This window comes from Acipenser ruthenus, chromosome 7, assembly GCF_902713425.1.
Source record: "Acipenser ruthenus chromosome 7, fAciRut3.2 maternal haplotype, whole genome shotgun sequence".
Lineage (NCBI taxonomy): Eukaryota > Metazoa > Chordata > Actinopteri > Acipenseriformes > Acipenseridae > Acipenser > Acipenser ruthenus.
This window is the reverse complement of record NC_081195.1, coordinates 12,120,402-12,136,651: the sequence shown is the minus strand read 5'-3', so window position 1 is coordinate 12,136,651 and position 16,250 is coordinate 12,120,402. Positions and strand designations below refer to the sequence as shown.

Genomic DNA, 16,250 nt, shown 5'->3' with positions numbered 1-16,250 from the left:
ATTTTGTGATGGTAGAAAATGGTGTTAAAACCTCAGCCCTGACATATTTACCATCTATAACCACCCTTTGTTTTGTCACTATACAGTGCCGTGAAAAAGTATTTGCCCCCTGTCTGATTTTCTGCATTTTTGCACATTTTTCATATTGTATTTGGTCAGATTTTTTGTGGGTTGTAGTAGTATATGGTGCTTCTTTCATTTGTTTGGTGTGCAAGGTAATCAAACATGCAATCTTGAGGTGTGAAAAAGTTATTGCCCCCCTAGTTAACTCAACCCAATTAAAGGGATAATTAGGGTCAGCTGTTTGAGTACTTTGGTTAACAACCAGGCCTGATTTGGGCCAGCCCTGCCCAATATAAATCTGACTAACTCTGGCCCTTACCATCAGAGTGAAGTTGTCAGCACACAGGTTCTAGAGCCGCATCATGCCACGAACAAAAGAAATTCCTGAAGACCTCCGGGAAAAAGTTGTTGATGCCTATCAGTCTGGAAAGGGTTACAAAGCCATTTCTAAGGCTCTGGGGCTCCACCAAACCACAGTCAGAGCCATATTGTCCAAATGGAGAAAGTTTTGGACAGTAGTGAATCTTCCCAGGAGTGGCCGTCCTGCCAAAATCTCTGCAAGAGCAAGGCGTAAAATCGTCCAGAAAGTCACAAAGAACCCTAGAACAACATCCAGGAATTTGCAGCTCTCTCTCGCCTCGGCTAAGGTCAGTGTTCATGACTACACCATCAGAAAGACACTGGGCAAAAATGGGATTCATGGCAGAGTAGCAAGGCGGAAACCATTGCTCACTAAGAAGAACATGAATGTTCGTCTCAAGTTTGTCAAAAAGCACCTGGATGATACTCAAGAGTTCTGGAATAATGTTGTATGGACATGAGTCAAAAGTGGAACTTTTTGGCTGACATGGACCCTGTTACGTCTGGCGAAAACCAAACACTGCATTCCACAGTAAGAACCGCCTACCAACGGTCAAGCATGGTGGTGGTAGTGTCATGGTTTGGGGATGCTTTGCTGCATCAGGACCTGGATGCCTTGCCATCATTGAAGGAACCATGAATTCTGCTCTGTATCAGAGAATTCTACAGGAGAATGTCAGGCCATCTGTCCATGAGCTGAAGCTGAAGCGCAGCTGGGTCATGCAGCAAGACAATGATCCGAAACACACAAGCAAGTCTACATCAGAGTGGTTGAAGAACAAGAAATTTAAAGTTTTGGAATGGCCTAGTCAAAGTCCAGATCTAAACCCCATTGAGATGTTGTGGCAGGACCTGAAAACCCACAAATGTTGAAGCAGTTCTGCATGGAGGAGTGGGCCAAAATTCCTCCACTGATTAGAGACTAATCAATAACTACAGGAAGTGTTTGGTTGCAGTTATTGCTGCTAAAGGTGGCGTAACCAGTTATTGAGTCTAAGGTGGCGATTACTTTTTCACACGGGGGAATTGGGTGTTGCATAACATTCTTTAATAAATAAATGAAATATGTATCACATTTTGGTGTTATTTGTTCACTCAGGGTCCCTTTTATCTAATATTAGGTTTTGGTTGAAGATCTGATAACATTCAGTGTCAAAAATATGCAAAAATGCAGAAAATCAGACAAGGGGCAAATACTTTTTCACGGCACTGTATATATATATATAAGTATGTTCATTTGTGTTAAGACTAAACAGTGATTTCATAATTGTGTTGAAGTGTGAATAACTTCTCAGATCAAATTGGTGCAATACACAAATCCACAATTTGCCTAATACATACTTTAACAAGTACACTGTGATTTTATAGTTCCAATTTAAAAATGTCAAGGAGTTATCATTTGGATGTTTTTTGTATAGTTTATAGGCAGCTGCTGGCAAGATACAAATTCTAATTATAGACTTGCCTTGACAGCTGGAAGCCAACTAAAACCAAAGAATGAAAATATGACATGCAGAGAATTTACATTCTGGGTGAATAAAAAGTAGGATATGGATGATATGAACAAAAGTGGGTCACTCATGGGGGATGTCGCTAATGCAATGCATGACCATGACACCAACCTGCTTGCTGAACAACAATAATTACTTTTTAATCCAATGCTGTGTAAATATTTTTTGTCCCTTTTTTGTTGCCCATTGTGTACAATCCTTGAACTGCTTGGGATCTGCACTTTAAACTATCACAGAGTAAACTTACAGAACATTTAAAATGTGCCTGCTCTAAAATACTGTGCCTATGGTCAGTAGGCTGACCAGGAAATGAAACTACAGGTCACAAACAAACATTACACAATAAATCAGAGGACTGTACATTGAGAATGAACCACCATCTCTGCAGAGGGTCAGGTCCCTTCAGGTTGGGGCTGAGGTCCTTCTGTGTTTGTAATGTCACGGTCTTACCTGTGGGCAGTCCTTGATGTAGTGTCCCTTGTTAAAGCACAGATGGCACAGGTAGTTTGGAGGTGGTCTTTTGCTGGGTTTCCTTGGCTCCGAGGAGAGAGATAGGTCAGAGAAATGGTCCGTCAGGGAGCTCAGTCCATCCACAATGTTATTGAGGGAGCCATAGGGCGAGGCACTCTTATACAGACTGTTATTTATGGCCTGTGTGAAAAGTACAAGAAAAATGTGATGAATTGTCATATAATGGAAAGAGTGCATTGTTTGAAGAAACCTCTAAACAACCATTTTATATTACAAAAAAAAAAAAAAAATTCAGAAAGCAGGTTGTCGTTGATTGTATTAAAATAAACATTGACAATTGCATGAAACAGGACATTTCATAATTATGTATGTTTCGTTCTAGTGGTACCTTGTACAGCATAACCCCTCTTTAATACTATATACTGTAGCAAATACCAGTGTTGTTTTCATTGCATTTTCAAGCTATTCTGCCGAGAGCCAGGCCAGACTTTTTAGGTGCTCCCTTCTAAAATGTTGACCTGATTTTAAAAATGTCATGTATGCAACAACATATACTCCAAGAAATGTGCAGTTCATGTAAAATCATTCTGTGTTTTGCAATTCAAATTTTCAGTTTAATTTGTAATGTGTTTTCCTGCAATATACTAAACTGTACCACAGAAAGATCCATGATTGGTTTAAAGTCTGTCCTTTATTATGGATCCTGGAAACACCTTGTGACAATTACAAACGTGTATGTAATGCTCTGGTGGTACCAAGCTATACGCCACAGCCTTATAAGGATATGAGAACATTGGTCTCGGCAGCGGAGCATGTTGTATGTTGTAATGATGGTGATTTGTTAGTTGGATGGTGCCAATAACCTAGTGCAATGGGTTGGTGTAGTCAGAAAAGAGATGCTTGTGGGATCGAGGCACTATAAACAGCCAACAATTCAGAATAGCTTCCAGCACATCATTTGTTTAGACAACATCACATGTACCAAATCCCCCAAGACGTTAGCACAGTTTATTAGTGAATTCCCATGTGTTTATGCCTTTTACAGTTTACAAACTGTATAAAACTTTATACTGTATGAAACTCCCAGAAATATCAGACCAAGCAAACAACATACAAAAAGGAGTTGACAAGGAAAAAGACACCTGATCAAATACTGTTCTATGTACTGCAAAAGCAGGTCTACCAGGAAGCTGTTAGAAATGTTTGCTTTGTTCAATTATTATTATTATATATTATTGATAGTTTAATTTGGTAATCATACATTTAGTTATTGAGCTTGCCAATGTTTGCCAACATATGTAATATATATATATATTATATATATTATATATACTGTATGTATATATATATATATATATATATATATATATATATATATATATATATATATATATATATATTCTGTATACAATTGTTTATTTTATTTATTATTTTAAGGCTTGATTTGAGCATGATGTCTACTAATTCACAGACAGGTGCCTCTGTTGCCATGGTACCTTGCAGATGAGTGGCAGGTCATAGTGCCCCCTCGGAATGACTGCAGGACAGAAAGTCAAACAAAGCGAGAGAGGTTCAGAGTGGAAAAAGAAGAGACAACAGGCCAGAATGATAAACAAAATGTAGTAGAGGAAATGAAAGAGAGTGAAGGTGTATTTAAGTGGTTCAAACCTATTCTTTTTAGTGATGTTATTATTGGAACTGTTTACATTTGAATACTTTTTTTTTAAAATTAAATAAAAGCAGCATTTAAACATACTTCATAGATAACACTGTTACTATATGTACTTTAAATAGCTGCAATCACTAAAACCACCTTTATACAAATAGATATCTCTAAATCATTCATTCCATCTCAGGATATTCCTCCGAAATTGGAGGATCCTGTACTTTGATTCTTTGCTTGTGAATTTGCATCTGTGATACATTTTTTCCCCAAAACTTGGTAAAACCCTGAGATTTCCTTCTCTCTTGGGATTAAATCTTTACCACCCTCAATTCCCTCAGTAAAGGAAGTTTAATATACTTTCGTTAAGTGTTACAGTCTGGTTTGCACTTCCAGAGTTAATCCGCATTGAAAACAGTAGTATACTATTTTGCCCCATTTGCTCCCCTGGATGAGAATATTGGCAACTATTCACATTGAAAATATAATTAAAAGACCTTAGCGTGATAATGATAGGGAAATTCCTCCAATCTCAATGGAATGGAAACCTACCCACTGAAAGTGGTTACATGATATTAGCATTATTTCACCGAACAGATGTTACTACTTCACAGTGCAGTAAAACTAACTGCAAGACCAATCTTACATCTCATTGTTTCCATAATAGCTCAGTGACATCTTAAACTTGGAATAAGTATTAGCCTAGTCAATAATACTTATCGAATATTCAGATTGCAAAGAAAAAAGTAGGTGCAATATGTCCTAAAGTAGTGGTTCCCAACGCCGGTCCTGGAGACCCCATGTGTCTGCTGGTTTTTATTCCAACTGAGCTCTCTTACTTACTTACCTAGACCCTTAGTTCAGGGATTCCTAAACTGTGGTCCGCGGCCCAAAGATAGTAGTAACTAAGCGCAGCAGTGTGGAGTAGTGGTTAGGGCTCTGGACTCTTGACCAGAGGGTTGTGGGTTCAATGCCCAGTGGGGGACACTGCTGTTGTACCCTTGAGCAAGGTACTTTACCTACATTGTTCCAGTAAAAACCCAACTGTATAAATGGGTAATTGTATGTAAAAATAATGTGATATCTGTATAATGTATAATGTGATATCTTCTAACAATTGTAAGTCGCCCTGGATAAGGGTGTCTGCTAAGAAATAAATAATAATAATAATAACTCGACAGTACTTGCACACTTAAGTTGTACCTTCTTTCCTTTGCTGTCTTCCACAACAAAATCCCTATGGTCACGGGCACATTCCTCTGGGGTTTTTGTGTGTAGGCATTTTTTTACATTTCGCCACAATTCTGTTTTAAATCCTCCATATCTTAACTGTAATACAGCTTGAAATCCCGCTAACAAGCCTCCATCCTGATTGTAATCTTGTTTTAAATCTCGTAGGCGGAGTCTCCAATAGAAATGTAAGAATGTGCTGTCATTCAGGAAGGCAGGACGTTGCCCAGCAGTACTGAGAAATGTATTTATTATTATTTTTGTTGTAGGTTTTATTTTTTAATGGGAAAAGGGTAAAGTCAACGTTGTTGTTGTTGTTTATTTAGCAGACGCCTTTATCCAAGGCGACTTACAGAGACTAGGGTGTGTGAACTATGCATCAGCTGCAGAGTCACTTACAATTACATCTCACCCAAAATACGGAGCACAAGGAGGTTAAGTGACTTGCTCAGGGTCACACAATGAGTTAGTGGTTGAGGTGGGATTTGAACCGGGGACCTTCTGGTTACAAGCCCGTTTCTTTAACCACTGAACCACGTGAATTGATTAAACATTTCCATAGTTTTTCCATTTTTTTCCGGTGTTTATTTGCTATCAACCGGTTTAATTTTTTTTTGTATCGGGGGGTGTTTTATCGGTTAAAATAAAAAATGTTCTAACATTAATCGCAAAAAGCAGGCGCCGGTGGGAGCTGCAACTCTAGTAAAATAAAGTGCAGCAAGGGAGTATTAGCGGACTGTCAATCAAAGCAGAAGTTCACAAATCTGAGCTAACAGATTGCCTACCTGTAGGCAGGATGTAAAGCGGGAGCTCTGACAATAGGGCAGTGTTAAGGTCATGTGATCGCTCTGCTGGCAGATGTAAACAGTATGTTCAGTAATAATAGAATTCTGTTCAGGCATTATGAATGGGAATAATAAGAGACATGCACTTCTTTATTATTTGATGACCAACAAAAACAACTGCATTTTTAAAATGTTCAATTCTACAAAGGTACCTAATTTAAAGGTTTGATAAAAATGTCTGTTTAGTTTTTGCAATTTATTTTATTTACTAAAATTAAAGTGTTTCAAAAACATTTATTTTCACTCATTGCATAGACTATGTGATTTCCATCTTTCCCAATGTTTATTCAAATGAACAAAGGACAGTTTAGATTCTGTTTATTTATAATGTTACAGGTTTAAAGATATAAAATGTTTTTAATTTGACATTTTCCCAAGGAGTGCTAATAGTGGGCCGCAGTGCCTAATGCAGCTGAACAGGTGGGCCTCAGGTAAAAAAAAGTTTGGGAACCCCTGCCTTAGTTGAACCGAACATCTGCTTAATAGACCTTTTCAGCTCTTAAACAGTTGCAGAGTTCAAGGTACTTATAAAATGTTATAGCTAACTTGAAATATGCACCTGTTAAGAGCTGAAAACAATTAAAAAGGTCTAATTCAGCAAAATATCAATTCAATTAAGGGTCTCGTTAAGTAATTGAGAGCTCAGTAGGAATGGAAATCAGCAGACACAGGGGGTCCCCAGGACCGGTTTGGGAACCACTGTCCTAGAGGCTCAAATAGGGCAACCACATACTTGGCTGATAATAATAATAATAATAATATCTTTATTTTTATATAGCACCTTTCATAGCAGACCACCATCACAAAGCGCTTTACAGAGGTAGGCTGTGAACTCTGCATTATATGCAGAGTCACTTACAATAGGACATTGATTAGCATCTCATCCGCAGGATGGAGCACAAGGAGGTTAAGTGACTTGCTCAGGGTTACACAGTGAGTCAATGGCAGAGATGGGATTTGAACTGGTGACCTTCTGGTTACAAGCCCTGCACTTTAAGCACTGGACCACACTGCCTCCAAATGGAAGAGGATGGACCTTGGTGAACTCTTCAATCAGCAAGGGACGTTTTCAGTGTTCTATTAACAACTTCCCACTGACACCAAAACACTGTTCTAACACACAGGCACTATATTAAGACTCAAGGAGGGTCATTCACTGTGCAAATTACTTTTTGCATATCCCAATAGGAGCTTTTATTCCTGCTGTCCAAGGCCAATGCATGGCTTAACGGTTGTTTTTTTTTGCAATGCACTCACCTTTTTGACCCCAGAATACAAATCCATAAACTGGTCATTTTGTTATCATGAGTTAAAATATCTTCCTTTAAGATAGTTTGTGCTCTACACATCTGCAGATCATGTTCCTTGTTTTGCAGTTTCGCTTATTTCCTTTTAGCTTCCCAAGAGACGCATGTACCTGTTTCACAATATTACTATTGCTGGTTTGCAAGCTGCCTTGGAAGGTCTGCTTCCTTAGCGACTATATAATAAATTGAACAGTACAGTCGCTACCCCTTAGAACAGGGCGTGTTTGTGTTAATGTGATTCACCCGGAGTAAGGGATGGACGGAATAAACTCCCACACAATAACCTGACTGAAAAAAAACTTTATTGACACACTCATTACACTAATAAAAAAGATGTATTAAAACTTATGAATGTAATAAAAAGTACAGTAATCCGTTGCGTATCCGGCTGCGATGGCACCAGAGTAAGGGCGGATATGTAAAAAGGCAGATAAATGAATCCTGTTTTAAATCCCATTATACACAGCTGTAACAATTACTGTACTATAGCACGAGGTTGCACATAATTAATTCACATGCTGGGATTCAAGTTAATAATTAATTAATAATTGAATCCCGGCACAACAGTATATATATAGATGCACGTTTTACTCACTCGGGGTTGGGTGTTCGGTGAGTAGTGAACGGGAGAGAGAGGAGGAGAACTAAAGTTAAATATTTATAACAATTGCTATCGCGTGCTGGTAGGACCAGCGTGATATTTGTTTGTTTATTTGTACTCATCGTGTTTGTGTGTCTGTCCGTCCACCGTTTGTTAAGTGTTAGTCTGTTTTGTTTGTCTGTTTTATTTGGCCTCAAGTGTCGTGTCCTGTCTTCTGTTTTGTTTAAACCTTTTATTTTGTTCAATTAAAACACTGAGTGCTGCTGCGACTCAGTTTCAACACACTCCACTACTGTCTCTGTGTGTTCCTTTCTGGTCTGAAGTCATCCACTACAGCCTGCTTGTCACAAGCTTTAATTAGAGTGCTCCCCTAAATCCTTGGTTTAGAAAAATACAGGGTATTAATGCTTGTGACAGAGTAGCAGTCTGCGGTGTGATTGCCTGCATTCGCTCTGTGTGGTCTGAGTGACAGGCAGGAGAGATCGAGACGGAGGTTGAAGTTGATACGCCTCGCAGGCAAACAGGATTTATTTACATATTGTAACGCTGAGCTACGAGGTTTCCAGGATGTAATGAGACAGACAACAGTTGCGATTCAAAGCAGTAGGAAACCGCTGTATTTATTATTTTTTTTAGCTTTTAGTGAACAATAACTCGCCAGATCCAGCTTCTCTTTCAAACTGTCATCTCCACACACACACCCAAGTCCCTCCCCCTTCCTCACTCATTGGTTCAACACTTCCTATCTCTGTCAGAACTGCCCCCACCCCCCTCAGTGACACACTCAAACACAGGCAGTCTTTCAGCTCTAGTCACACAAGCACCAAAACACACCGAGAACGCTAACAGATCTGAACAAGAGTAACACTGTGTTTACAAACACACATTATTTACAGAGTACTCCCAACCCCTTCCCCAGTCCATAATCAGGTCCATTCCCACATTGTCTCCAGCTTTTTGAAGCAATGTTGCATTATTTGCTGACTGACAGAGTTCCAAGCATGCTTTAACAAGCGCACAGCATCTAACAGAGACATTTTATTTACACTGAATTTTCGTGCTGATGCTCATCGCTTTTCTCTTTCCAGCCATGCTTGCTTGCTGTTGCAGTCAGTGCTGTTTTTTCCAAACTGTAAATAAACCTGACACTGAGTACAGGGATTAAATAGCCAAGGTACAGTACAGGGGTAATCGCACAGTAACGAGATGCAAACAGCTGATTGATCGATCTGTCAAGTTTTTACTACAGTAAAGTGCTGCCTTATGTATTGAAATATATGTGAATGACAAGGTAACGAGGTGAAAACAGCTGATTTGTGGATTAGGTGGAACGATTTCTACAGTATAAGCAGTGTGTTTGTTATTTAAATCTATGTGAATGGCACATAACGAGATCCAAACAGCTGAGTTTGCCCGAAATATACGGCGTGCTTAACACGGTATAAACGATGCCTTTGTTATTGGAATCAATGGGAATGGCAAACGCTATTTGTCCGATATAAATGGCTGCCCAAAATAACCCTGTACAGTGTAAGTGGTTATAATCCATGAGGTAAAGACCAACAAGAGAAATGTACAGAGAAGTGATGAATAACAGATAGGCAGAGTTATCTCACAAGCTAATAGTTCTAAGAACGCAGCCTTGAAACCATTAAGATCATGCCAGCCACTAGTTTGTGACTTAAAACCAAAAGTACTAACCAGAATTCCTCATTGCAATTGTAGATTGTTTATTGTAACGAGGACTGACCACAAGCCTGAAAGTCTGCATTAGTGCCAACTGGAACTACAGCTGATATAGGGAGTATTTTTTTTCAGTCATACATGGAGGTTCCTTGACCATGTTGAATTAAATCATGCAGTTATTATTATTATTATTATTATTATTATTATTATTATTATTATTATTATTATTATTATTTATTTCTTAGCAAAAGCCCTTATTCAGGGCGACTTACAATTGTTACAAGATATCACATTATTTTTACATACAATTCCATTATTTTTTACACATTATTATTCACTCCAGATGAATGTTATCCTCCTGATTAAACTTCAATTTGTAATGTAATCAATTCTACTTGTAATGCATAATATATACTTGTAATATATAATAATTTAACAAGCAAAACTGTATTTCATTACTTTTATTTAATTATGTTCTGCATGCATCCCATATACAATTCATAATGACAGTATAACCCACTTTCTAAAAAACTATGCAAGATGTATAGTTTTTATGTCACAATTTGTATTATTTTAATACAAGCCTGTGGGGCACTTTACACATCACACGAGTGCTGTGATGTGATACAGAAATACCAATAAATAAAGGATGTTTTATTTTAATGTATTCCTAAAATGTCCAAATTTAAATTTGGTTTAAAGCTTGTTTCTATTAACCAAGGGCTTCACAAAAAAATGAAGGTTTAGTCAGTCATTAAATATATTTCAAGATATTACTCATTTCAATAAAATGGTAATTGGAGGTACCTCTAGGTATAACAAGCCAATCACAGCAAAGGAATTACTGTTCCTCAAATTTCATCTGAATGATCTTGTTTACTGCCTGTGTTTGTAAACAGAGTTGTTTACTCTGATCAGGTGTTACACATCCCAATTAAAAGATATAATGTTAGGCTGCCACAGGTCAGTAATTGTAAGCAATGTTTTATACAATGCACACACATTTGCCACATATTAAAACAACAGTTTAAGTGCAGTCTGAAAATACATCATAATCAACTTGATCAGGGATAAAATAAAATACAATCATTTTCTAAGTGCTGTCTTGTGTATCTACAGAAACATTGTTTTGTTAAACGAGTAGAGCTGATATTGTTACACAAGCCAAAAGTTGTTTTAGGGTCAGTACAATATGTAGCAGACAAATAGTTCATTAATATGATTATAATCTGATTAGCCAAATTCACCCTGTGATATCGGCATACCTAATCTGTATGCATGTCACAGACTCAGACTGCTCTGCTTGATAAGTATTCAAGGATAGTTTCCCCAATTAAAAGCTTGCCTGCTGTACGCTATGTACAATCCCATCCACTATTTGTTACTATTTTGTCCTATTATATACCAGGTCACTTTCTAAGAACAGCACGCAGCTATGTGCTATGTGTCAATCTCGCTCAACGTTCTGCCCAAAGCGACTGCAAGTGTTAAAGAGACAAAACTTCTTTGTATCCCTGGAACTTTACATTTCACATGTTCAGCGGGTTTTCATCACAATGTCAACACTCATGTAGGTATTAGTTTGAAGGTAAACAAAAGCCGTACATCTACATTACTAATATTTTTATTTTGTAAAAATAGTATTGGGTTATAAATTGAAGATAATACTATTGCACTGCTGCTACAGCAATGGAATTATTCATGTGGCTTGCCATCACATACGGTAAATATACATTGCTGCAACTATTGCTTATCGGCAAAATTATTTAGCTACAGGCAAACAACTGCTCGATAGTTTTCGTTAATATATTTTTGATTTGTATATTGCAGATACCCGGGCCTATTTTAGTAGATTGTTGATAAATACGTTTATAAGTAACCAAACTGTCAACAAAGTTGTATTTGAATTGGATCATCGTACAAACTTGTCATCAATCCATTTGACAATTTTCATTGAACCCAAATTGTCTATGTCATGGCAAAGAACACTGAAGTTTTCAACGTTAATATATTCTAAGAATAGTGCATTTTGTACATATTTCTAAGAAGTTAAAGATGGTAGTTTTTTTTTCTTACTTGAAATATTGAATATGTATTCGAAATATATTATGCAACGCAAATTGGTGAAATGTTAATATAAAACCAGGGGGGGAAAAAAAAAAAAACGTGCACTTCAACTTTAAAACTGTCATATTATTCGTTCACATCATGACGGGGGCGGGGGGGATGTCCATATTATAAACCAGTTACCATGCAATGTTCTGCTCCAACTTTTTCCTAAAATAATTATTTTCAGAGTTCTAAACAAAACATTACGTGACATGTAGCATATGTTTCGTGCTTCGAGTCTGTACAAGAAATACTTTGTTTTGAAAAGAAACACACACACTCAAAAACTGTCTAACCTCGTTCCTCTGGAGCTGGAAGAAGTTGTTCAGATAGTTGGAATTTAGAGAGGCGCTCAAATCAGCAGCAGCAGTCTTGGTGTAGTTGAGATCCGGGTGGGAAGAATTAGGCTCTGGTCTAAAGGCATCAAATGCACTGGTCTGGTGAGTGTCTTGTAAAGACAGATAAACCCAGTTGAGGAGCTGGGCAGGCTGGTACACAGAGGCACTGGTGTCTATGGCAGACAACAAGCTCATCTTTGCAAAGAGTTACTCCTTTTCCCCACCGCTCGCTCTCTCTCTCTCTCTCTCTCTCTCTCTCTCTGAAATCACACCTCCTGTATCTGTTAAATTTCCTTTTGCGATCAATCAATCACTTTCCCCGCCCTGAAAGTGTTTTCCTTTTTTTTTTTTTTTTTTTAAAGTTTCCCAACTACTTTCTCCCATCAGCTGGGCACTCTCAGTCCCTAGCTTACGATAGCGCGCACCATAGCTGTAAAGTTGTCAGTAAAAACTTTGTGCCTCAGTCTGAGATCCGCTATCTGCCTTTATTTGCACGACATCAAGCAAGAAGCTCATTGCATATTCGGGAGAAACTCAGGCGCCTCATTGGGCAATAAGTGCCGATACCATCTTTAATTATAACTTACATATTCATTTATGCATCGCGAATCTAATTGGTTACCTTATTGGATATTAATGAACCTTTCTCCAGGAAACGTGGAAAGTGATTGGCTAAATCTCTGAATATTTATTAGAAAAGAAGAACTGAATTTCACAGCAATGGAGTGTTCTAGTTTAAGATTTGACAGCTAGTAAATAATATTGGATGTTTGGTCAGTTTAGGAGGTGTGCTTTATATTCGTAAACGTTAAAGTTATTTAATACTGTGTATTAATAAGCTAATTACACATCTGTACCATATACATGTACATCAAGTTTTTCACTTTCTGAAGCCTTAGATATTCTTAGTTTATAAAAGGAATAGTAGGCTGTTGTATTATTTCAAATTGTTGTTTTAATGAATAATGAAGTTGCTATTTTAATACAGCATACAGTATAATGAGGTATAAAGTATAAAGTTATATACCAGTCAATAATACATTTACATCTAGAAAACAGATTTTCTAATTGTAATGAAACTTGGTAAGGACATAAATCAGCACACATTATTGGGCGTAGAATTTGAAGATATATTGAAAAGCCACTAAGATTTTAAAATATATCTAGAGAAGTAATTGCAAGTTATTGAAAGGAACCAAATGATTTAAGGAGACACGCGTCTGTCCACCTGTATGTTATAAATATGTGTATTTCACACTTAATGAAATTTGGTAAAATCTCAGGATATATGAAGGTGCTGGTCAGTCTGTCTGTACGTATGTCAGTCACACTTGTATATTTTATTTCCTTTTATATATATATATATATATATATATATATATATATATATATATATATATATATATATATATATATATACGAGAGAGAGAGAGAGAGAGAGAGAGAGAGAGAGAGAGAGAGAACGAACCATGTTTCCAAGTGTGATAAAACTTTGTTACAACATTTACAAGAATGTATTCATTTTTACATGTAGATACTGAGGATGCAAGTCACTTTCTCATGCTTTTCTGCTTAATATAATTATGTGGGGGTATACTTTTGGAAATTATTCTAGGGCTATTTGTAAAATATATAAAATCAAGCACTTTATCAGGATGTTCTGATTAGACCTATTGCTATCAAATGTTATTCATATTCATAGATATCATTTAATAATACATACAGTAATAGACGTCTTACACCCTAAGCTTACTCTGTCCAGTAACTGTCCTATCTGTGCCTTATTTAAATGTCTCACTTGCCTAAATGTTATCCTTGCTCTCCTTTCTATCTTAGCTTCTGGCTATGCCATTAGGCACACATACACCTACCACTGCTGAGCCCAGCCAACAGAGGCGCTAGATTGTCCTTAATGTTTCCTGCCTCTGATTGAAATGGTGCATGACTGGTAGATTAAATTAAGTTCCTGTGACATCTGCAGCTTAAACAGCACCAGGGAGCTTGATCTGATTTGAAATGCTTGTGGTATTAGCTTTGCAGTAGCATATGCAGCATATGAGGCACACTTCTGTGTTATTCCACAAGGCAATGTTACCAGCTTTGCTAAGACAATGCCTTGCAATGTAGCACTCCATTGACTTGGCTGTTTTTCACCATAGTGGCCATAGTGATTTGTGTTTGTCTCAATAGTTTTTATTTCTTGTTAGTGTACAATAATTTATGTCCCCAGAGCCATATATAAAATGTACATCCACACTACTGCTTACTTAATAGTAATTACCTATGTATTATTATTTATTTCTTGGCAGACGCCCTTATCCGGGGCAACTTACAATTGTTACAAGATCTCACATTATTTTTACATACAATTCCTCATTTATACAGTTGGGTTTTTACTAGAGCAATCTAGGTAAAATACCTTGCTCAAGGGTACAGCAGTGTCCCCCACCGGGGATTGAACTCACGACTCTCCGGTCAAGAGTCCAGAGCTCTAACCACTACTCCACACTGCTGTTATGTACCATGAGTTGTTGATTTTATAACACAGATAATACATAAAATACTAGGTTACAATATAGTGTTTTTTATCAGTTTAAATATAGTCATTGTTCTTAAAAGTACATAATATTCTATGAGCTTAAACAATACTTTGGCTTGAAGCCTTCCCACTGATGTTATTACATGGGTTTTTAAACAAACCGGAAAATTCATATAGCTCAGATTCAGTGCTTTGTTTGGCGAGACTTACTGGGTCTTTTCAAAGAACTCACACATTATCTGATTAGGGCCAGCATAAATATGCATCACTCTGTTGATAAAACTACCCACATATCTGCCTAGGTTTAATAGCCAGTCAGTCCCTATCAGCAGAAGGTTTTGTTGATTTATTATTATTATTTATTTCTTTGCAGACGCCCTTATCCAGGGCGACTTACAATTGTTACAAGATATCACATTATTTTTTACATACAATTACCTATTTATACAGTTGGGTTTTTACTGGAGCAATCTAGATAAAGTACCTTGCTTAAGGATACAGCAGCATCCCTCACCTGACATTGAACCCACGACCCTCTGGTCAAGAGTCTAGAGCCCTAACCACTACTCCACACTGCTGCCCGTTTAGTTTCTGATAAGTTACCTTAGCATTTTTCATTATGATTGAGAGTTTTGAAGTTATGAATGATATTGGGACAACAAATACAGTATCTTTGGCTTACCTTATTGACAGATCATAATCCAATTGAAACAGTATTGGGATGAACTTCACTAATTTCCCCAATTAAGATGACTCCAGCCAGGGATGGAAATAAGACTCCCATTGCTTAGCACATCTGAGCTTGTTACCTATCCACTATGGCTAATCAAACTTGCACTAAAACCTGGAATGGGTGAAACTGCTATTTTTTTTTTTTTATTTTTTTTTTTTTTATTTGTTTATTTAGCAGACACCTTTATCCAAGTTCGACTTACAGAGACTAGGGTGTGTGAACTATGCATCAGCTGCAGAGTCACTTACAATTACATCTCACCCGAAAGACGGAGCACAAGAAGGTGAAGTGACTTGCTCAGGGTCACACAATGAGTCAGTGGCTGAGGTGGGATTTGAACCGGGGACCTCCTGGTTACAAGCCCTTATCTTTAACCACTGGACCACACAGCCTGCTATGCAATGTGAGTCTTTCCATCCCTGCCCCAACCCACAACACTGCACATTCCATTTGAGACACTGGAAGATAAGTGTTCTTTGGTAAGGAAAGGAGACTTAGCATCTTGTAGACTCCTTTTTTTTCATAGATTTTACTGACCACAATCTGGGTGCATAGAAAATGTAATTTTTAACTGGTAAACAACATACATCAGTTTTAAAAATCACAGAACAGAATGAAATAGAATAAAGTGTGCTTTGCAGCAGCATATGTTTCCAGAACTGCATTTGGCCCTGTTGCAAACTGCAATAAGAAGATTAAAAGGAATTCCCAAAGCATGTACAAAACCTTTTTTATTGAACTTTGCATATTTTCTTATTCCAAACTGAGTTTAAGTAGAGTTTTTATGTCTATCC

The 16,250-nt window shown here is 37.4% G+C and overlaps 1 protein-coding gene across 1 annotated transcript in view; it reads right to left on the bottom strand.

The window, feature by feature from the left end:
• The window catches only part of LOC117415250 (zinc finger CCHC domain-containing protein 24), a 63,776-nt gene extending 51,122 nt beyond the window's left edge, over nucleotides 1-12,654 (bottom strand). The window contains exons 1-2 of the mRNA XM_034025347.3: nucleotides 12,143-12,654; nucleotides 2,385-2,585 (exon numbers count right to left, since the gene is read on the bottom strand). Of these exons, the coding sequence (XP_033881238.1) occupies nucleotides 2,385-2,585; nucleotides 12,143-12,379 (438 nt within the window). The 5' untranslated portion in view covers nucleotides 12,380-12,654. The remainder of the gene's footprint in view (nucleotides 1-2,384; nucleotides 2,586-12,142) is intronic.
• Between the last annotated feature and the right edge of the window lie 3,596 nt (nucleotides 12,655-16,250).